This window comes from Orbicella faveolata, unplaced genomic scaffold, assembly GCF_042242905.1.
Source record: "Orbicella faveolata isolate gen_17 unplaced genomic scaffold, um_ofav_v1 contig_3, whole genome shotgun sequence".
Lineage (NCBI taxonomy): Eukaryota > Metazoa > Cnidaria > Anthozoa > Scleractinia > Merulinidae > Orbicella > Orbicella faveolata.
Window position 1 is genome coordinate 14,019,276 of NW_028301558.1, and position 23,167 is coordinate 14,042,442.

The 23,167-nt window shown below is 40.9% G+C and overlaps 1 protein-coding gene across 8 annotated transcripts; it reads left to right on the top strand.

Moving 5' to 3' along the window:
- The first annotated feature begins 29 nt into the window (after window positions 1–29).
- On the top strand, window positions 30–21,581 carry LOC110062202 (uncharacterized). Of its 8 annotated transcripts, XM_089297538.1 has the most exons (5): window positions 30–143; window positions 8,678–8,884; window positions 9,678–9,810; window positions 18,143–18,300; window positions 18,780–21,581. In XM_089297538.1, the coding sequence occupies exons 4-5, from the start codon at window positions 18,186–18,188 to the stop codon at window positions 20,006–20,008; spliced, it is 1,344 nt and encodes a 447-aa protein (XP_089153664.1). In that variant the 5' UTR covers window positions 30–143; window positions 8,678–8,884; window positions 9,678–9,810; window positions 18,143–18,185; the 3' UTR covers window positions 20,009–21,581. The 8 variants fall into 8 exon arrangements, with proteins under 8 accessions (XP_089153664.1, XP_089153663.1, XP_089153666.1 ...); XM_089297537.1 differs by lacking the exon at window positions 9,678–9,810; XM_089297540.1 differs by lacking the exons at window positions 30–143; window positions 8,678–8,884 and adding an exon at window positions 9,219–9,463.
- The last annotated feature ends 1,586 nt before the right edge of the window (window positions 21,582–23,167 follow it).

The window sequence follows — 23,167 nt, forward strand, 5'->3', positions numbered from 1 at the left end:
TCGCTTCCACGCGTAACGATATATTTTTGTTGCTTTCGCCTGAAATTTGAGCTTCTATAATTCTACAGCTTTTGTAGTGTGTAGAGCCGATGTTGAGCCGTGCTTTTGCCCTCGAAAACAAAATTTCTGTGGCACCGTGAGAGGTAAGACTTCGACTAATTTCCGACATGTTGATTGTGTATTGCGATTTCGGCAAATAGAACATTTTAAAAATAGTTAATTGGACATGTATGTAGTTTGTAGATCGAGACTCGAAATGTTGGATGCATAAATTAGTTTTTCGTTTTCTTCGGGAAAATTGTCGATCTAGGCAAACAAAGCGGTAGAAAGCGAAATAATCTTGTTGGATGTATAGCATACACACACATTTGCTCTTGACGCATAGCCAAATTAGAGATCTTTAAAATGTTGCTTAATTAAAATTTGATGTGCAAGAGAATTAAAAGCTGGGTGCTGTGTTTTGACGCTAGACCGCGGCCAAGCCATCAGTATTGACCACGTCCAAAACCTAGCGAAAATGATTTTTTTTCTCATGGAAAAACTGATTTGAGCTTGCACTTCTTTGGGTTCTATAAGTAGATCAGTCAATAAACGAAAGTGGCAGAATTCGTGAGATCTCGTGTGCATCGCGTGCAGCACGATCCGGGACCTACCACGTGCGTGACCCCGTGGCAGACGAAAGGTGTGCTTTTTCAAAACTGAAGAGAAAAAGAAATTAGGCTGAGTCCACACTACGCCGGAGGAATTTGAAACAGACTTTTCACTCTGAAAACGCATAAAATGTTTTCCGTCTACGCTACGCCGGAGAAATTTAAAAAACGCGACAATCACCGGTCAGTCTGAATTTGAGTATAAACTCGGGCAGGAAAATTGATCATTGCCACCTCATCGTTTTCGAAAAGCTTCGTTTTCAAAATGTTTTCTGTCTCGACTAAAGCGCAAAGTCGGCGTTTTCAAATTCCTCCGGTTTGAAGAGAGTTTCCGAAAAGCTCCGTTTTCGTGACGGATTAGTGTGGACGATAGGCCTAACTGTAGAAATAAAGCTATGTTTTCAAATTCCTCCGGCGTAATGTGGACGGGGCTTTAGTGTTGATATGAAAGAAAAGTTCTTGGTTTCTAGTACCCAGGGCAATTACTCTTTAGAGAACCAAATCTGAACATATTTCCAAGGGGGTCATCCCTTGAACCCCATTTAATAGCAAGTTGAGCATTGAAGATTGAACGTAACAAAATCCCTTGAATCAGCTGGCTCATCAGTATAAATTTTTGTGAGGATCTTAGTTTGTCGTGGCTACAGGTCCTTTATTGACTGTACCTTTTAAATTGGTATGGGCTTCTTGCTTAAGACCGTACATGCAGAAACTCGCACAGTGCTGCGGGATTAAGATTTACAAGTTTGAGTCTCAGCTAGGATCCTGATTGGATTGGGTTTTAGGCTGGAATCTCTGCTAGCGTCTCTTCACTCGGAGGGTAATATAAAATGGTGAACACTAATTGCCTGATTTCAAGCCGAAAAGGACTAGGTACGAGTCTATAAATTACGGGATTAGCAACAGCACTATTGATCCACATAGTCAGAAAGAGCACACCGAGATTCACAAAATCCCCAAGTTTGGGTGCAAATAGATCCAATAGTAAGCAAGATACAACCATTTGAAAACATCAAAACTTACAAAAAATTGTATGGCCATGTCCGGATGACCAAATATTTCTGTGTAATTTTAGCGTTTTTAAATGGCTGCATCTCAGTCAAAACTAGCTTGATTAACACTAGACTTGGGGATTTTGTGAATCTTGGTGTGCTCTTTCTGACTATGTGGATCAATAGCTGCTAATCCCATAATTTACAGACTCGTACCTAGTCCTTTTCGGCTTGAAATCAGCCAATGGTGCTATGGTAGAATGGCAAAAAATGAGGGTAAAATAGCAAAATCTGTGTCAAGCTAAAGTAGAGGTAATTCATGTCCGATTATTTTAACATGAGGCAACTACAGCTAGTGTAGGAACATTTCTACTTGCCCCTAGATGGGTACCTCCAGCTTTTAACTCAGTGGAAGTTGTCCCATTTTATACGCCTGGGTGGAGCAAGGCACTGTGAGAGTAAAGTGCCTTAACAAAGAACGCAACACGATGACCCCAGCCAGGGCTGGAACCCTCACAGCTCAACTTATGCACACAACTCAACCAGTGTTTGACCAGGCTCTTTTGTCGTAAGAAATTGAAGCAGTGACCTAACGAGTCTAATCATCTCCATTTATTTGTTAAACTAAAGCTTCTGATTCTTTCGTAAATGGACGCAGATTTTGCGCAATAAACCACACTAGACTGAGACATGCACTTTGCCGCGCAAAAAATCAACTTTTCGAGCGGAGAGTTGGGGGGGGGGGGGATACTGATCTTTTTTCTCTCTTTTTTCGCTCGACAATGCACGCCAGTCTATTTGATTTATATTAGCGCGCAGGGCACTTGTTGCACTTTATGAGTTCAAGGAAGCGAATTTATTGGAGACCGAGGTCGCTAGGTCACTTATTCGGAACAAGGCGCGTATTTTTATTTTTATTTTTTAGCCTTAATATCCTTCTCAAAAGAGGCGAGTGGACGAACTACGAACTGTGCACTTGCTCTTTTCTTCGTTATTAACTCTCGAGAAAAACAGAACAATGGTTCTCAATTCAAAACTAAACTAGCACCTGGTGCACTGTAATATAAGGCGCCATGATATAGGGCATGACGGGTCATTTGCAATAGTGCTGCTTACTATAGGGGGCGTGTATTCAGGGGGCGGGTCGTAGTCTGGGGTGATCATTGTCATTCTGGTTTTACATTCATGGCGGCAATACAAAATTTTAACGTAGATCATATCAAAAACTGATGGCTTCCGCTGTAGTCTCATTGTCGGCAAGCTCCCATCACAAGAAACCACAATATGCCAGTGGCTTTGCTTTTGACGTGGTGTAGATAACTTTGAATTTTTATCTGCTTATTGTTCGCTTCTTTTGCTTCACTTTACTGGTCAAATATGCATTCGATAGGTTACCCTTCAGTCTCTGGCATTTTCCTGAGGCGCTGAGCTTTATAAATAAGTACATAATCGTGTAAAGGTCACATATTTCTGCAGCAATATCACCAGATCCCAGAAACTCTCCGGCGTAACTAACTGACCGCTTACGTAGATCATGAGAAAGGGAACTAGATGGCAACAAGACTAATTTCCGTTCAATTAATGGAAATATTGTCGTGGTATGGTTAACGAAGATAAAAACAGCATCAATTAACATGGATTAGTTTATCGGGTAAATCTATAGGTATGTCGATTGACCCAAAGTTGGTTCTATTACCTTTAAAAACATCTAAAAAAAAGGTTGTGTGATTTCTTTCATAACATCTGTTCCAACTTTAAACGTCGACTTACCTTCCAACAACACTTTTCTATTAAATTTAACCCTTGCCAAGTTCATGGATTTTTGGGAGAGTGGGTGGAAGGGTGAAAACGAGCTTGAAAAGCGAAAGCTGGCCCCCTTTTCTTTCCCTTTTTACCTGCCGCTCTTGTCCTTGTTCTTGGAGCCCAGACCGTGCTGAGCACTATACGCGACGCAAAGCAAGCCGCTCTAGGTATTATCCAGGTCTGTCACGCAAAGAGATGTACTGCTTGCAATGCAACTTTCTTCGACTGTTCCATAGCAAGAAATTATTATCATATTCTCTTGTCCATAGACAAGCTATGAAGAGCCTATGTTATCAATTCCCCGTCCATTCCCCGAGCAAGAAGCCGGGGCAAGCGGAAGGAAGTGTAAGGAAGTTTCGCTAACAGAAAGGAATGGAGAATGGCAGAATTTGTTTTGTGTGTTTCACAGTCGGCAGGGGTGTTGAGATAGATTTGTAAAATCCATCCGAAGTGACGTGGTTTAAGTAAAGTGAAATTAAAGCCCCAAGAGAAAGTTTGTACTGCCGGAATATTGTAACAGCGTCTGTGATATCGTAAATTCCCAAGATAAGCTCTGTTCTTTGTTTGATATTTGTGTTCCAGAGTTTTTTTTTTTCTTAATTCGGTGGTCTTATTTCGGGTCGGCTTGATTTCGAAACCTGCCATCTGGGGTTCTTTTATATTTCTCCGTGAAATCGAAATCGCAGGTTAGACTTAGGAGGTGCTTTTTGTGGAAGAAATTCTACGTTTTACGAATGGTGGAGCTTCATATTTGAAAGCGGCCCGCTTTGCGTCCGAAAAAACGTTTCTGCGGTGTACATTAAAAAAAAAAATGCATGTTGAAACTGTGTAATCATAACGATGTAAACACAATTGAATTCTACACTCATCAGATGATCGTGATCATCAAGATCATCCAAATTCGAAAAATTGAATCGAAATGCGGACGAAATAAATCTAAATAGGTATGGGAGTTTTATAATCGGGAAATGTTAGTGCCAAAACTCCGTGAACATATAGACGGGACGGCCATTAATGGAAGGAATTTGCGTCGAAGATTTGCCGTGATGGCGAAATGGTATCAGTATCTAACGAAACTGTTGGGCTGCGTTGGTAGGCAAGTTAAACACTGAAATATGTATCAATTTGAAGCGAATCAAGGTAAGTTAAAAGCTGTAGTAAGTTTGCGAAGCTGACTTCCAGCGTTACTCCTGTTGAAAGCAAATGAGGGATTGTGGGTCGTATATGCGCTTAGGAAATTTTTCATCATGGTCATTTGAGGAGCAGAACTTGATTTGCGTTTGCAATTTGGAGTGGATCGTATATGCGTTTTTAAGCAAGTACGTGTGAGGTCAAGATGATAGGACATTAGCCAAGATCTTTACTTGCTTGTTTATGGATATCTCTGCGTCTCGAACAAGATTGGCCTTGGTCAATGAAGGATTTATTACACGGCATATAGGTCACGGTTTTTTGTGCGGAATACAGTAGACTGCTCCGAACGCGCAAGCTGCCCGCTCGGTGGCCACGTCTATCACAGCAGAGGATTTGGGTCTCTTAGCTTGCAGTACAGGCGGATTAGCTGAGCCGAAGCAGGGCGGAAAAAGGCCGGGCGGTGAAACGGGCAGTCCGCTCTTGGTCCAATGTGTGATGCGGAGAAAGACTGGCACGAGCGCTCCTTCCGCGCTTCCGGTGAGATTAATGGCTGCCAAAAATCTCCTCTCGACGAACCGGAAATCAACTTTTCTTTCTTTATTTTTAAGCCACCAGTGGTTTATTTTCAAAAGCCATTTGATGCTTTAGACCCAAAAGTCAATACTTTTATGTCTGTTGTAATGATGCTTAAGTAGTTTCGTCGTAGGCTACCCAAATTTGAGTGAAATAAGACTGTGTCGAATGCAGGTGTGTCCCGCCTATCCTGACCAAGTCGTGATCCGCTGCTTCTTTTACGAGTACTCCACATTACTCCACTCCAAAGTTTATATGTTGAAGATCGGTAGCTTTAACATAACATAGTAAAAAACCAGCTGGATATATTTGGATATAGCAGCGTTTCAGAACTTCAAAGTTTCCCTCCTCTTGCCACACGCTTGCAAGGATTTCGCCATAGAGTCTACCGCGAACGAAAAGTAATAAAATTTTGCTTGTTTGAGTTTCGTCTGAATTGCAAGCAACACGTGATGCCTCATCAAGGCATTAGAACTTTCGTCTGTAAATACTGCTCAGTTTTGTTCGCGTAAAAATCCAATTAATCGCTGGTTGTCGATGAAAAGGAGCGCCCGGCGATCCGTGTTTTGTAGCTAAACATGACAAATTGACTTCAATTACGCTCTTTCGTGTAAAAACGCACATCGAACTCAAACAATATCTCTAGCTTTATGTATGTTTGACTGATTTGATAAATATTTGAGAACATGTTAGAAGTTTAACTGGAAATGTGGGAAGACAGCAGAGATATTAAATCAGCAAAATTACGGTAGCACTTTTCAATCAACCCGAATAACAGCTTCATATTGCTGTTTGAGTTCTCAAAACTCCTTGTCTTCTTCATTTTCGCAGTATAAAATTTCACTAGGAAGAAACCGTGATCTTAGTAGCCTTTTAGCGTTGGCAAAAATTATCGCATCATCTCATCATCTCAGCACAAAAGATGGGGAAAAAAATACTTCGACAAGAGAAATTGAGAAATTAACCGGCGATACCAGAGTAAAGAGCTTCATAACGTTTATTCGCAAGTCAGAAGAAATGCAAAAGATCACGCGTACAACTAGCGCAAGCAGATCTTACAGTGCGAAATACGAACTCCTGTTTTCCGGCAACCTGAAAAACTCACCTTTTCCCATTGTCTCAGAACAAAAATGCACCTTCCTTCTTCATATAGAAGGGAGTTTCGTGGAATTTCTTCAGAAATCTAAGTTCCAGTGTAAGTAAGCGGAATCTGCTCGTTTTAGTAGACCCCAGTCTACTGCATCACACCTTTTTGCTCGGACCCGCTCGTTTCACCGCCCTTCATATAAGCGCCCTGGCCGAAGTATAGCGCGCTTTCGCCTTGCGCTCCTGCAGGAGTATGCCATGTCGTCTTGTCATGGCCAGCTCGCGGAGCTATGGCATACTCGGCGGTCACGTGATATCTAACAATTGGAACAATGAAACTGTTTCTCGGCAAAAGTCTCTGAACATACAACAGCACAAACAGGAGCGCAAGCAACATTTTAAAATCTTTATTGGGATATATAGTAGGGCACTGTTGCCATCAAAATATGACCTAGTGCTGATTTCTTTTGTTACATTGTGCTGTGTATCAAGTCACTTCATGACTGCATGGTCCCTCGGAAAACTAAGACATTTTGTTTCCGGTCTCGGGTCTGGGAGCCAAGGAAACTCCATCAAGAATCTTGGGACACAAAATTAACTGTGCCCTAGGGAAGAGCCATTAAGTGTCACCTTTAAACCTGAGAGGGGGGGGGGGGGGCTGGAACTGTTTTGAACTTCTGTAACTTCGTCATTTCGCTGGATTTTGTCAACTCTGAACATGCTGAATGCTACATGTTGTTATAAAGGAATTTTTAAGTTCAGCACAGACCTAAAGTACACGCAAACTTAAACCTATCTCAGTGTTGAAACTGTGACTGGCACGTATCGAGACTACACTTTTACTGAACTCTTTTGCGCATGCCTGTCGCTCAGATTCAAAACTATAGCAGGGCTAATGGCAATGAAAATCAGTGAATTTCAAGACCAGGCTTGAAACTCAAAAAACTGATCGTTTGGATGACTGTGAAAATGCCATGTAATTTCATTAGAGAAGATTGCTTCGAGAATCGTGAAGAAAGTCTGTACTTAGAGGTTTTCATTCTTGTCGTCAGATCTTTCGTTTCTTTTGATCACGTGGTCTGCGAAACGACATTTTAAAACGAGGAGCACTGGGGAAGAGAATGAGAGGTCTTCTGAAAGTCTCCCATCCGGCCTGGGTACTAAGCGAAAAGTGGAATGTACAGCTGTTAAAATATTCCACGTTTCAATATTCAGCCTGGCTTCGCCGCTTTGTGCACGCTCGCTGTTGCTTAACCGCCAAGCTACGCAGGCTAGTCAGGAGCCTGAAAATAAGTGGCCTTCAGGCTTTCCTCGCTCGAACATTGCGTTTCAGGCTGTAGAAAAATCAGAGGTACCGTTTAAGGAGGACATTTTTGCGAAAAAAGTGTTAGAATATCAATTCAGTTTGTAGTTATTGTTGTTGTTTTCCCAGATTGTTTGGATCTAGGGCTTTATATCTAGCCGGATGTGTGTGTTTAAGTAATAAGTAAACTAGCGGTCTGAAGTCGCCGAAATAAGACTGACTGGTTAGAGAGAAAATAGAAAATCGTATTAACCGACTACTGAGCTGCGAGCAGCTGTTGCCTTACCGAAGATCGCAGCTGGCCCGCTTTTTTTTTTTTCTTTTTTTTTATATCTGTATCACTCCAAAAACAACAGACCGACTTATTGGTCATTGTGATATTCCATATTCCATATCACGAAAGTTTAATCAAGATGACCCTTTTCTCCAATTTTGCATCACGCTTTCCAGTCCTCCGAGAGTGAGGCCTTCCAAAAGATATTCTACGAAAACGATCTGGCGTTGTTTTCCATTGAGAAAACATGTACTAAAAATACCACAGAAGCGATATTGCTTTATGTTCTGGGCGTGATTTCTATGCTTAGTTCTAATTGTTTACTTTCTCTTCAAAACAAGAACGTTATCTCTAGTTTTAATAGACAGCCCGGCTGTCCAAATGGCAGGCTAGTATTCACCTCTTGGCCGGTTGGTCGCAATATCGTCACGATCAAGGTCGTCAGCGTTTCATTGATTTCTCAGTAGCGCAAAATAAATGTTTCCTCTTGCAAGATTCGAAATTAAAAAACAATTATTTTATATTTTATTAAGATGTCGAGGCCGCGAGGAGCAGACAATGGATTTCTAAGTGGGCGATTGTTTTGACTGGAAGCAAGCCGAGGAGGAAGATGAAAAGTGCTCTAAGTGCCTTGAACTTAACTTGTACTTTCAGTGGCAAACTCAGTTAGTGATTGCGGTAGATTTGAGCGGGAAGGCCTTATTTTTCACTCCGTGATTGGAAATCGTAGATTTCTTAATAAACGCTAATTAGCGTAGTATGCTCCCTTTCAAAGGGTCAACCTTGACACCGCTAATCGCAAACAGACATAAACAATTTAAAACGTCTTGGTTCTATTAATAAATGTCACGTTGCCTTTTAGGGCACGAGTTCGGTGGAGCATGATAAATGAATATTGACAAGCACGGCCGTTTCATAATGATGATTTGGCTACGCTGCGTTTAGGTCAGTCACAACGATCCATTCCACGAAATATGGAGCGAAATACAACGCAAAGATCATGCTGACAACATGATGGTGTTATGTGGCAACGCGCAGATTTTACCGTCGGAAAACCACATATCGAAAGGTATGTAGTCATTGGAAATTGTTGTGTTCTATCCGCATGACTTCAGTGACAATATGGCAGTTTGGCGAGGGCGCGTTTCACATTATAAAACGGAAGAGGGTAATTGCTTTTTTGTTGCGTATATCCCGTCTTTTGTTTTGTAGGTAAACTGTGACTAGTGCGGCAAAATTTGATTTCTTAATGGCGCGCTCGGTAGAAAAACGTTTTCATATCGCCAATGAACTGTCACGTAAATCTTTATTGAAATACCGGGTCAAGTGACGCAGTTTATTTGTTTTTGAGAATTTTTCGAGTCTGTTTACCGTTTTTTTTTAACAAAAATTATGAAACATCGCAAAAGCTTTGGGAACGAGAAAGTTAAATTAAGATGTCAGTTTTATATCTCCCAACACTTGCCGCTGTTTTGACAGGAATTGTCTTATGATCAGTGGTTGAGTTTCCGACACACACTCGCTTTCCCACAGACAATGAAATATCCACTGCGCGCCGGCCTTGACCGTCAGTAGCTCTTACATTTCAATTTCGTGGCGGCTTGTTCTGTACTTTAAACTGTGTTTGTGCTTCGTGACTATTGCTTTGGTAAGCCTATTCATTTATTGGTTTCTCGGTGAAACAAAAAACAGATTCTGCCCCGAAGTCGACGGGATTCTCTTTACAAACTGCAGGCTTCAGGCAACTAGATACCTAGAGAAATCTCGAGTTTGCATTCCGCAAGTGATTCTCCTTGTTAGTGTGCAGGCTGGGCACTGCCCTCTGGTTTGACTACTAAAATCCCTTCGTTCTGGCGACATAGGCACACAGAAGAGGAGGGAGTCTGGTCTACAGATAAAACGTCACGATCGGTAGCTGGTGAAATCCCGTGGTCTTTCTTTAAAACCCTTGGAGCGAGAGTGACTAGATATCAGATTTATCGCCCGATTGAAAAGGTAATATTTCCCGTGTTATGTTACTAGATTTTTAGCTGATTTGAGGTCCATACGAGCGTTTTTGTTGACATTATAGACGTTTTGGTTGGTTTGTTGGATGGCTGATAACATTATCAAGATTCATTTATCATCACCGATAACAATGAAGCTTTTAGAAGCACGTTTGTTGTCGCTCGAGTCGTAATTGATTTCTCGTTGCACTCGCATGTGTTCTTGACCAAGTCGCTAATCATAAACTCCTTTTCTACAACACGAGTACCGCGTTACAAGTTCACGGGCCAAAATCACCATAATATAGATAAAATCGTGATTAGGAAACGGATGTTCGAAATTTGTAAACCCTTTGCTATGCGCCTTGATCAATTTGCGTTTTTTTTTCTTTCTTCCTCGTCGTTAAAGGCTTGGTCAGCAACAACGCCGCCCTCACGTCAAAAGTTATTAGTTATTATTTCAACATTATGGAACATTCATGCGGTATCGACTTGCGGTTTAATTAAAAGACGAAGGGGAACAAATAAATTGATAATTAAGACACGAAATCAGTAGTCGCTTTCGGACACCTTTTTGTCCTCGGAAAAAATGCGTCACTGTTGCGGATTAACAATAGTGGCTTTTGTTCAATATTTCGGTGTTACTCTTCAATAAAGGGCTGTCCCGAGTGCTAACCAAGGGGCCACTTTCCTTTAGTAGTATAGCCGATTCAGTTTCGCGTCATTCCAAGCATAGTTATTGTAAAGAATTTGCAGATTTGTCAGACCTTATTTTGACGGTGAGGACCACAAAGCGTCTTCTGGTTGCTCTTTCCCCTTTGAGGGAAAACGTAAAGCGTGGTTCACTAACCTTTGCGACATGAAACAACACGACTCTGTATGAAAAAAAATCCGGCTGTGTCAAGAGTTTCTGCGCAATAACAAAAAGCCGAGAGGAGAGCGAAAAGAGAGCAAATAAAACAACCGACAGATAAATTATAGTTTTGCAAGGTTGTTGAAGACTATAGGCAATACATGTAGCGGGGAAACATTACAGGATATTCAGTTGAACTCTTTCAAGCAGAAGTTTCTTAAAGAAAAAAGACTTAACTGTGGGTCGAACTAAGACATTTGACAGTGAACAAAATTGGTTTTCTCATACAAAGCGATCTGTCTTACGCTCCCGTACACGGGTGTTTTTTCGTGTTTTGCCGCTTTGCACAGTTAGTGTTCAGGTTCAACTCTTCGGTCAAATGAGTGGCCTTCGTTAATTTTTTTTGTCACAGATCAATATAATACTCCTGTTCACGCGCTAAACGATAACCTCATGCGAGAAAACAGTGTTTTCTTGTGCGGGCATGTTTCGATTTCGCTGGCGCTGCTCGGTTGGTACGTTCTGCACATCAGTGTGTTGATAGTTTTTAAATAGCTTGCTGGTGCAAAGAGCGATTGGCTACGGTCAATCATTGATAAAAAGACCGTGTCCTTGAATTCCGTCTAACTGGAGACGAACAGACGACAGCGTTATTTTGACAAGTTACATTCAGTGTTTTGTTGTATTTTATGTTGTGTACGTGCGTGCGATGTGCCCAACTTCTCTTGCGTGTTTGCGGATTACTAAATGATGTTAAAAAATAAAACCTCTTCCTGCTGAATTTCTCAACGTGTTAAGCATTTCCTTCCTTTGTAGTTATCGATAACATGCCTTTATTTTCTAAACAATTTTTCTTTTGTGTTTCAAATATTGGAGTATACAACTTTGTTTGAGGGGACTACGTAAACAAAATAAAGAAGATTTGTGGGATTATCTGTTAAACCAGGGGCCAATTTACGCAACGGGATCAAACGTTTTCAAACAAATATCGCGCACATAAACTTTCTCGGGTCGCAATAAATTTCGAGGATATTTCTCTAGCAAAATCTCATCAAATACTTTCTCCAGCAAAATTTGAAAAGCGCATCAAAGTGGCCTTGAGAGAAGTGGACAGTGTTGGGCTCCGTGAGTAATGGAGTGAGATCCCGGCAATCTCATCTCTTCTTTTGTGTATGTAACTACGTTTTTTATTCGCTGTCTGGTGACACAAATGGCCTGTGTGTCACCCTAAAAGCCCTAGATCAGAAGGAGAGGAAGATTAGTTTACTGTAGCATGCGTTTGTGCCTTCGCAGGCAACAAATGCATGGAAACAGAGCTAAGTAAACCCTTAGTTGCGGAACAAAAATCAAGAAAAATAAAATTGAAACAGAGAACGCGGATCATAGGAATGATGGAACGAGCTTTACGTTTCAAATTAAACATGTCTTTCTTAGCCGGTTATTGTAAATTTCACGTGAATTTCAGTCATTAATTCTCTTCCTTATCAAAATTTGCGTCGCGAGAGACGGAAGAGTAGAAACTTAAACTTTCTAAAAGATAAGCCTGACTTACAATTATTATTATTATTAGTTGTCTCAGGCTCTTCTTCAGTGTGACAGGTGTTAAGTAAGGTTTTTGACAGGTCTTCATTTCAAGGTCTCAGTGTTCGAAACCGCAAGTGCGACTCTGCCATCTGGTATAGAAGTCAGATTCTCCATCTTTACGCATACTGTTTAGTCTCTGGCAGCTTTCAAGGTCTTCTTAGAGTAACAGCAAGTCAAAAAGAATTCCAAGGAAATCAGATTCTCACCGCTTCGGGTCTTGAACAAGAATCCAGCGCTTATTGGTGGATTTTTGCCATCACACAGACAGTCTGTTATAGTGAAGTTGACCTAAACGATATTTTATAGGCGGGGCGTGACTGTGCTTTTCCCTTATCATCTAATAATTATTGTGATATTTCTTTAAATGGCGGCTTTTGGCTTGTTGAAATAGCAGCCTTTGTCTCTAGTAGAAACCGAAAACACGCTAGCGCCAAGAGGAAGTTTCCTCTGCGAAAGTGAAAACTTGAGGTTTTCCTCGCGTTGGTATCAGCGTTCTCTCCATAGCGATCGGTAGAATTTTTTTTTTCTAGAAATCGCGTGGGAGAATATGGATTTTAATCCAGACGTCATTCCAAAGATTTTCAGGTCCTTTATACTTTATTACCTTCCTACTAAATTTGGTTCTTGGAAGTAGAGAAATTTTGACACTGGATTAATCATTGTTAGTTAAAACGTGGCGCGGCTCCAGGGAACGGCGCAAAAGCTCTCCTAGAGAGCGACATGGATATAAACAGTATTTTTGCTATGTCCTAATTATAAATCTACAGGAAGTTTTCAGATCTTTAGACTGCCGTCTTTTAATGGCAAGGGATTGCCGACCAGATGTTAATAATCCAAAACGCGTGGACACTCAAAGTTTGTCGAGCTTCATACGTTCGGCGATGAGCTGTCAACTGATCAGGTACCTTGTTTTGGAATGTTTTAAGGTTAGCGTTGTTTGCATTACGTTTTCCTTGTTTCGACTTTTCGTGAAAGCCGGTCGCATTGTGGCTGCATTTGTCCCTCTAGCCGGCCTCTGTCCTCAGTTCGTCGAATAGATACTAAGATCACGAAGTTTCATTCTTTTATTCTATTGTAATGACTCAAATGATTGATCGTGATCATTAATTTTTCTGCCTGTACATCATGAGATCGACGAGAGTGTTTCGTCTGACCTATCGGTATTTTACCGATAGGTCAGACGAAACACTCTCGTCGATCTCATGATGTAAAACACCAGACTTGGTCCTGAGTTTGTAAACTTTTGATGGTCCCACGCAACGTTTCTCGATCTAAATATATACAATAGCCAATATTATCAAACATTATTAAATTCTTAGTCATGAGAAAAATGTCAAATGATATTGACGGTGAAATCTTCGCGGCTTCTTGTGTCCTTCTACAGCCGCCATGTAGCGAGATCATCCTGAAGCGAAACATGACTTTGGAATGCTCACAATTGTCACCAGGTTTGGTTGGAGGAAAGCGCTACGCAGATCTAAAATTTGCACTAATCGTTTCATTCTAGGTTGTTACTTGCTAGTGGTGCAATTACCTCCCTTGCTCTTGGAAGGATGGCGGAAATTGTGTCATTCGTTCGTTGATACAAACGGTCAAAAGAGAAATTTTTTTTTGCAGAAATTAGTTTGCGCAGGTTTGTGTGCTTTCCTCAGTTACCCTCTTGTCTCATTCAGATGTTTTACTTACTCGTTTTTACTTATCTGATATTTACCTATTTGTTTATTAACATGTGAAAGCTATTTATTATATAGTATATTTCCGTTGTGCTTAATATGAAGAGTTATGCCTGGGCCGAGTCGTCTGTGTTTATGGAGCCATGTTATTCGGTTCGCTAGCTACAGCTTGAATTCCCTCCTTTACCTCCCGAAAAAAAATAATGAAAAAAAAAAAACTTCCATTTCCATCGTGGAACAACATGTTTGGCGATTTAGAAAGTGTAGTGGAATCTCGATTTTTCGAATCTCCGAGGGAAACAAACATTGGTTGGAAAAATCGTGCAAAATGCTCCTTTCTTTTTCATATAATCAAAAATTAGGGTTTGGCATTCACATTTTGGCTTACTTCTGTAGTTTTCTTTTTGCCCTTTCACGTTATTCCTGATAGAAAAATAAAATTAAAAAGTAGCAATATTGGACAAGTTGATTCATGTACTTCACAAACCAAATTGGATTTGTTCGCTATGTGGGACAAAATTTTTCGTACTCGTAATGCTATTACGATAATTAATCCGCACTCACGGAAAACGTGATCAAGGCCGTAATGCATTGCGGGCATATAGGAGCGCTTTTGAAAAGAAGACCTTTATTTTTCTAAGGTAAAACATAACAGATACCATAGTTCATTTCTGTCAGCGTAGTCGGGTAAGAAACCAGACAGACCCCCAGCATTGGCACTGCTGGAATTTTCCATGAAAATTTTAACTCGATGCCATAGTTAGTGGATTTGCGGAGTCTAATAACCCAATTATTAAAAAAAGTTCCTACTGCCTAATTTCCCAAACAACGGTTCGACTTTAGCTGATATAGATTGCAGGGAACGCGAACCCTAAAAGAAAAATCGAACAGTTTTGAACTCCATAATTGCAAAGCGCTAAATATCTGAATTCTCCTTACCAATTCGCGTACGTTTCTTCTTATGATCGTTTTGAGAATTTGCTTGTAAATCAAGAGCATATCAAGCCTTACCTGATGAGATATTTTTTGTCCTCGTTATCTGTTCGTTCAGTGTTATTTTCTCAAACCTACTCGTGTTTTCTTTGAGGAGCAATCGCAATCTTTGACCTTCGGCTAGTGATGGCAGATTTGTCCCTCATCTTTCTGTTTATTTTCACCTCTTGGCCCGTAAATCTTTTCATTGTATTAGCACCGGATTAAGTTCTCGTCCGAGAGAAACTGTTAATCGAGCCAGTTTGCAAAAGCAAACAGATTACAGAAGTGGGCAAGTCGGCGGTTAAACCTGCCTCGCCGCACGTCAGAGAGAGAAGAAAAGATTTCCCGTGGTTTTCCCGCTGGTTCACTGGGAGGCCAAGCCCGATTTACTAACGGTAATGTAGTATTTCTATCAGCTGGAAGTGTAAATTTGCATTCTTCGCGTGCGCAACGCCTTTAGTAACCAGCGGGCGCTCGGTTCATGGCACGCGATTGTGCGCTGGTTCAGCGCCGATCATTTTTGCCCTGTCGTGTTTCTAATGGTTTGAATCTAAGCGATCGCTTGATGGATAATTGCTAAATGAACTCGGGTAACTGTCAAAGAAAGCTCTGAACTACGTACGGAGGTATGATTTCTGTTATTTCATGCGCGTAGGCGGCGCTTGGATCCCGAGATGCCGGTTGGTTCTGTATCGATTTCTATCAACTTTGTGCTACGTTCGTAAGAAACAATTTGAAAATTATCTCTAGATTTAAGAGTGTAGTAGATAAAACGCTTCTTGTAAACTCGTCCTGAATTGAATGTATAATCGCAACTGAGTGAGTAGCTGATAATTAGCTGAGCTCTGAACACTCAAAGTGCGTTGATGTAAAGAAGTTGAGCTTTGTATCTTCCCAGCATGGCCACATCTTGCATGCTAATCTATTTAGACACAATATTCGTTGACAGAATGGAAGAAAAACAACAACACTTTAGAAAAAGAAAAAGAAATCAGTGGTCTTTTTATTGCATCCTTTGTTCTCGAGATACTTGAGTTATTAAAGGAAATATTCACTCGATACTTTTCGCGTGATCCCCAGAGATGTCTTTGTTTTTCTTAGTTTTGTCGCGACGCCGACCTCACGGGCTTGTTTCCTTTCAAAACAACCGTGATTCCTCGACATTGGGTGTAAGCGATATGAAACTCAACTTTCCTTCCTTCAAGAATATTAATATCAACATATATTTTTTCAGGCCGCCGTAATCAAGCTTTGGAAATTCGAACTCGAAAAAAGAGAAAGTGAAACGTCAACAATGCAAGGGGAAATCTTCGCGAAAAAAACGCCTGAAAACTGAGATCTCTGTCTTCCTGTTTTAATTTGTTGTTCACTTGAGTTGTGTATTGAATAATGATTTACAATTTTCTTATCAATTTGAGAAGAAGCTGTTTCTCGAAAGCTACCTCTAGTCTGTTGTTTGAAGGTTCAAATCGGAGGTTTCGATTTGAACTTTTATATTTTTAACGGATAACGTTTCCCCTCATAATGAGTGCAAAGTCTCACTGTTATAACATGTCCAGATTGGTTCCTGTAATTTTATTGAATCAGTTCAATATATGTGCTTGTTTACTATTCTATTGTTATCGCAAGACAAATGTTATTGCATTGCCGGAAATCATAAAAACTTGAAAATTCCAAACAACTTCCTCAGATTGTGCGAACCGATTTCATAACATGGCGAAACTACAAAAAGTACAACTACTAAGTTTCTCTTTTTCAAGACTTCAGTTGACAAGATCGCTTCAGTAAGATTTAACTGAAATCGTTGCCGAACGTTCGTTCATGACAGTGCTGTCACTTTGTGTTGCGATTTATAGTGGAAAAATGTGATTATTTATTAGCTTGTTTAGGATTTCAAAACAGTGTCGAAACAGCCTTGATCCCTTTTCGTGCGGTTTCTGTTTCGCCGGCGTCATATTTCGGATCATCATTACAACGATACAGATGAAAGGTTATCGGTGATGCCTTGGATAATGAAGCAAAAAATGCCAGTTTTATCTTAAGTTGCCCCTTCATCGCGCTCTCTCTCCACTGAATTTGTAGCGTGGTTATCACCAGTGGCTTGATTTGGGACAGTTGATTTTGTGTGATATTTCGTCGAGTACAACAGGCAACTGTATGGAATGTTTATGAAGCTGTTGAACCCGGTGTTGGGCTCATCAAGAGACAACCCTTCCGGCTTTCGTTCGTGCGTTTTACAAAGAGATAAACAAAAACGAATTATGCGAAGAAATTAGGCACTGTTATCATAATCAAATATAGAGTGATAACAGTGCAATTATTAAGACGAAACCTCAGTAAACGAATTAAGCATTTTTGGGGGATAATTACATCTTTTATAACTGGCTTGAGTGGATTGCTTTTTGGCACAAGCATCGAAAGACAAATCAAGTCAAAATTTTCGTTGCATGTATCTGCCGTCACCGAGTATCATTTTGAAAGTGAATAGCGCCGCTTTTATAACTCGGCACTGTCAAATGAACAGGAACTTTAAAAGACAGCAGAAGGACTAACCGTTTTGTTTTCAATCTTTTTCACCGTTTTCATACATATTCACCGCAGTGACTTTGATCTATTTTCTACGTAGCGGATTTACTCAGTACAATTTAATCCTTTCACCTTGGAGTTCGACTACGAATTAAGCACTACTGCCGTTCACTTCTCTCATGCGTTCTGCTAAGAATTAATTTTACAGCACTTGGATCACTCTCAGTGAAGTAAGTAATATATCAAACACGAGAGACAGTGTTTCATCGGGATATCCGAACACCGAGATGAAAGTTGAAAATACGACGCGCAGCGGAGTATTTTTGATGAAATTCGAGGTGTTTGGATAGCCGATGACACACTGTCTCGAGTGTTTGATATATCTTCCCAATCGAAACAAAAACTAACGAGTAAACGGAGAGGTAAAATCGTTTAAATTTATGCTAATTAAGACCAGCTATCCAGGCTCATTCACGGTTGTGATTTTCTTTGTTTGCACTTGATGAATTACTAATGAGTTTGAGAAGCTTGTCCCAAAACGTTTTTCCGACTGGAGTGCGGTCGTTTTAGCGTGCGAATTCGGCCTCCGCCATATCTCTTTCCGCTTTCTTTAACTTTCGTCCTCTCAAGATTTTGAACCTCCAGAGCGGCCGAGAGCGAAAGAGACGGCCATATCGACGGGCTAGCTCTCGCTGGATAGAGGTGATTAATAATGTTGTACTTTTTTGCAGAATCCACCGTGTCCATCTGGTTTGTTCCTTGTGCTGTCAGGAGATGAGGCGGGTGCTTAATCATGGCAGAAAGTTGCGAGTATTGTTACTTCTCATAGCATTATGTTCTGTGTTCCTAATAACGTACCAAGGAGACGTTGTATGGTTTTCCGATCGTGGTGAGTATATACCGGTATACTGCGCGTGCGCAACTGCAAATCTCAAGTAACAATTAAATCTGCTCTATTTTGCTGAAGTATGAAGTGTAATACTAAGTTGAAAAATGATTGGAAATCATTATTTGAACAAAATTTAGTTAGAATTCTACTAAAACAATTAGATTATTCGCGCTCTCTGATACCTGACTTGGCAGTCACGCAATTTTATCATTAGGAAACAGCGAAGAAGGAAAAATTGCGTGACGGGCAGCATCCGTAACATTTTGCGAGGCTGAGCAAGGTATAAATTTTCCTAAGTAGTTCCAGTGAATTTGTTATAATATTGGTTAGGGGAATTTCTTTATATCAGGTTGAGAGAGGGGATTTCCCCTTGTCGTTCAATTTATGGCATTCTCGTAGCTTATACGGCGTCTCCAGGAACTGTGCCAAATCAGGTTAACTTGTATCTTAGTAGGTTTATTTCGATTGTCTTATTTCAGGAACACGTTTCCCAAACTACATGCCGGCGCACATCGAAGTCGGCAACAGTGACTTGAACCTTGGTGAACTTTTTGATCCTCAAAGCAAAAAGTCTAAGCTTGGTCGTGTCTTGAGCTCATTTGGAAACGACAAGGAATCTTCTCAGTTGCAAAAAAAGCAGAGAATGCTTTTGTGCGGTTCAGAATGGCAAGAGGAATACGTGAAACTTCACGACGACATCCTAAACAATCGAAAACCACCCAAATATCTTGTTTATTTTTGTGGAGGTAAAAAGTACGGCTGCGGTGGATACGGTAATCGATTGGGAGCTGTCACATCGCTCTTTTACTTAGCAGTTATAACGGGTCGCGCGTTTCTTATAGATTGGAAAAGTACAGTTCCCATTGCAGAGTATCTGCAACCCAAGAACATCAAATGGAATTTTCCGATTTCCAAACTGCGCCATCTTAAGACGAACTATCACTACTGGGGCAAGGGTGATCACCAATTGGTCTACAGAGATTCTCAAAGATCTTCGGATAAATTTTCCCTGTTCCGTGACTGGCTCGAGGGAACTGACCTCGAAAAGTATTTAGACTCGCCCGTGGAGGTAGTCACAAGTTTATGGTATTTTGCGCCGAGTTTTCGACAGCATAAGTTTGCCGAACGCTTGGCAAACATGTTAGGTGTGAAAGCGAAAGGCCATCGCTATTCTCTAGTGGGTTGCGCGTTCGACTTCTTGTTCCAAAGAACAGCCGAGTTCGACAAAACTTTGTCGGCGGCTCGTGAATCTCTCCATCTCAATGCGAATGTTCCTAGAATTGGTATTCACATTCGAATGGGGGATGCGTCGTCGTTTAGCCATGGATCTTTGGATCAAAGGACGTCGGATTTCAAAAACTTTTTCATGTGCGCCAAAAAGCTAGAAAGCGCAATCATTCAATCGAATAACAACGCCAGTCGCGCGGATATTAAGTGGTTCTTGGCCACAGACAACACCGAGGTGAAACAGTACGCCTTAAGAACGTACCCGAATAAAGTGGTGTCTCTTGCAGTGAAAGTTGAGCACATTAATTTTCGCGAGCCCTCCATGGAGGGCATGACAGGGGTGCTTCTCGACCACACCCTTTTGTCGGAGTGCGACTTCCTTGTATTGTCCGACAGCAGTTTTAGCAAGACAGCGCTGGGAATGAATTTCCATTCGTTAGAACACAGTACATTCGGTGATAAGTGCAGATACGTGACATGATAGTTCCTTGCCTCCGCACACTGTCTTGTTCAGTAATGTGACAGCTCGGCGCGTATGCAAACAGCCCGGAAGTGGTAGGGCCGAAGATAGGAGAAACTGGCTGGCTCTTACAGTGACACCAAAAGCCTTTGCCGACAGTTAACTGCAACGCGCCAAAACAGCATCGTAATAGAGTTAGTCCATGCTGCCACTGGGCTAAAAAATGGTAGCTGCAAGATCATTACATTTCTGGGACGCGTGTTTTGTTTGATTTTTATTTACAGACGTAATGGACCAGATGGAAAAAAAGTCTGATATGGAGGTTGGAAAATCACGTGGTCTCGTCTGATTTTGCGAGTAAGACAAGAAGAACTTTTTATCATTTGTTTCTTTCAGCAAATAGTGTTTTAGGATAAGGGATTCTTGTTGATATTACAGGACGGAACAGCAAAACACCAGTGAGTGTCCTACTGATTAGAGCTCAGCAAGTGAAATACTTGCCTGATATGTCAGTCATCTATCGCCCTGAGCCTAATCCCTTGACTAATCTACCGCCTAATCTCTCGCCCGGGATCAGGCTAAGGGCGGGAGATGCCTGACGCTTCAGGCCAGCGAAATACTCAAACAGACGGCGTGACTATTTATTGCAATGGGTTTCGTTTTCTAGGAGATCGGTATTTTTTACTCTTAGAAAGGAGAGAGGTCGTCTTCGTTGTTTGTTCAGTTGTCAGCATTTACCAAGTAGACCGCCACTGGTGTTTCGAGACAAAAGGAAAAGCGAGTGCAATTAACCGGGTAGTCTTGCTAACATCCGGTTAAATTTCTCAAAAATCGATATTTTAGTATTCGTACGTAGTGTAGAGTTTCCAACACAAAGACGGAAAAGTTACTTGCTGTGGCCAAATAAGTTATGTTGACACCAATTCTCTAAAGTTTTCTTCATTATACATTTCTTTATAGAAGCAAAAGGAGCTCTGATATATTTGTTAAGAGGGAAATTAAGCTTACTACTATATTAGTTAATTTGTTGGATTTGAAAGTCTTAGTTTTGAAAGTTATTTGTACAGTTGATAACTCCATTACGGCACCCAAATTCGCAGCTAGTCAATCAGAAGTTATGTCTACAGTCTTGATATCCACCGATATCACATCACCGACCTAATATGGCTGTCGTATACCCCAGTTGCGGTCGGATTTGTTTTGGTGACGTCACTGTGAAGGATCTTCTCTCTTCCAGATCACGTGACCCTAACAAACTGGGCGCGTAGCCGAAACAACACGATGATTGAGAACAAAGAGCTTTTACAGTAACGATTATCGGTGCAGTCGCTACAGAACTCGCGCTGTTAATCTTTTGCTTCTAGTCGTTCAGAATAAAATTTGATACACAGTAATATATCAGGAACAACAGAGATACGAGTCACACTGAAATGGTTACTTGAATATGAGAGTATGATTCAGCGCCATCTTGAATTATTTATTTTGTAAAAAAAAAAATGGAAATGTGATATACATTATTTGATAAATGGAATAAAAATATGGACAAATTTAGATTAGATGAACAGATTATTAAATTTTTACCTTGGGAATTTTATTACGCTTCATTCGTCGTGTCTTTCAGGTCTGGGGCCGGCGTTTCTCGAAGTTCCCGAAAAGTTTTCGCTCCCGGAAAACCGCAGCGAAATCTCAAGCGTTATGATTACAGAGCTGTTTTGTTCAATAGAGGTTCCCTTTATACAAGAAATTTCAGGCCTATATACCTCTCTGTTTTTAATAAAATAAAATAAAAAATGGCTTTGCAGGCTCTCCGCGCCTCCCCCCCCCCCCCCCCGACCGACCCCAATATGCGCTTCTTCTATCGGGCAAAATTTGATTATCAATATAAAAAGACAAGCGTCAGTTTGTAAACTAATTTTTGGACAGCTCCCTTTTTCAGAATGTGAGTAACGTTATACGGTATGATTAAATATTTAAATAAGCACCTCGTGAATGGTATATAGCCTCATACGGTACGCACACGCTTTTTGGGCTAGTCACGCAATCTCTCCCCTACGAGCGTGAGGAACGACTGCGTGACGAACCACAAGGGACCTACTCGATTAAGTGCCTCCACCTTCCACCCCGCTTCCTTGATTATCACTTTTTCCAAAAAACCTCAAAATGAGGTACAGCACGCAGATTGGGCGTCATGCCCTTCTTAATCGTTTGTTGCAATAATTTTTGAAAATCGATGTTCCTTCTAAATGAGAAAATAACGCGGCAGCTGTTTCTCCAAATGTGCTCCGGGATATAATAAGAAATAGGCCCGACTTTCCTTTGTTTTGAAAGTCCCACTGCGTAACTTGCGTACCAGCATAATTAATTCCGTACCATATGAACGGATCGTGCAAAGGGCCTGTTCACACTCAGACAGTAGAAAATGATCTATCACAACACCGAACATGTCCTCTATCTTTTCCGGGGTCGTCTTCTCAGTGAGCGCTTTGTTGTACCTTATGTGCTGAAGAGTTATATTTAGCGTGGCTGCATTTAAAGGGTAATTCTTAAGCGCGTATCGCTTAACTGCACTACCATCTGTTGCTAGGAAACACTTAACTGTTTCCCTAACAGAGCCTGCTTTTCGCCTTGTTAGGGCTTCGCCAAACGCTTGCGCGCAATCGAAGAAACCCTTGTAGTCAATGTGGTTGTTTTGCAGCAAGCCTCTGTGTAAAGATATATCCCCCATTCTTATTCAGCCTGGTTACCAGTTCGCGAGACTTCTGAAGAGAAAATCAAAGCACAAGCTATGATTGGCTGGGAGCAGGCCAATTTATCGTTTATTTTTAATTTACACTGCATTGCAAATAGACCTTTGCATAAAAGGCGCCCAAATTTAAATAACAATACTTTGTACATCCTAAGCCTGGTAATCATGTTTCCAGGCAAAGGATTTTTCACATGAATGCGAGGCTTAAAACAGCCCTAGGAAAATACGCGCGCTGATTGGTTAAAAATCATGTTTTTATTAAGCAATTAGATTATGAGCTCGAGATTTCTATCGCGTGATAGTTCACGCATAGAAATCGAGAGCGAATAATCTAATTGTTTTAGTATAAATCTACTACTCGTACAAAAATTTATCTAAATCCTCTTCACAGACACTTCGAAAATGCCAAGAAGCGGCCGTCATTTTGTTAACAA

Bases quoted from the DNA above. Each gene is read 5' to 3' on its own strand.
- LOC110062202 (XM_089297536.1), top strand. From the start codon at position 13,038: ATGGCAAGGGATTGCCGACCAGATGTTAATAATCCAAAACGCGTGGAC. The intron at 13,139-18,142 runs GTACCTTGTTTT...ACTTTTTTGCAG, and splicing joins ATGAGCTGTCAACTGATCAG to AATCCACCGTGTCCATCTGG. The intron at 18,301-18,779 runs GTGAGTATATAC...GTCTTATTTCAG, and splicing joins TGTATGGTTTTCCGATCGTG to GAACACGTTTCCCAAACTAC.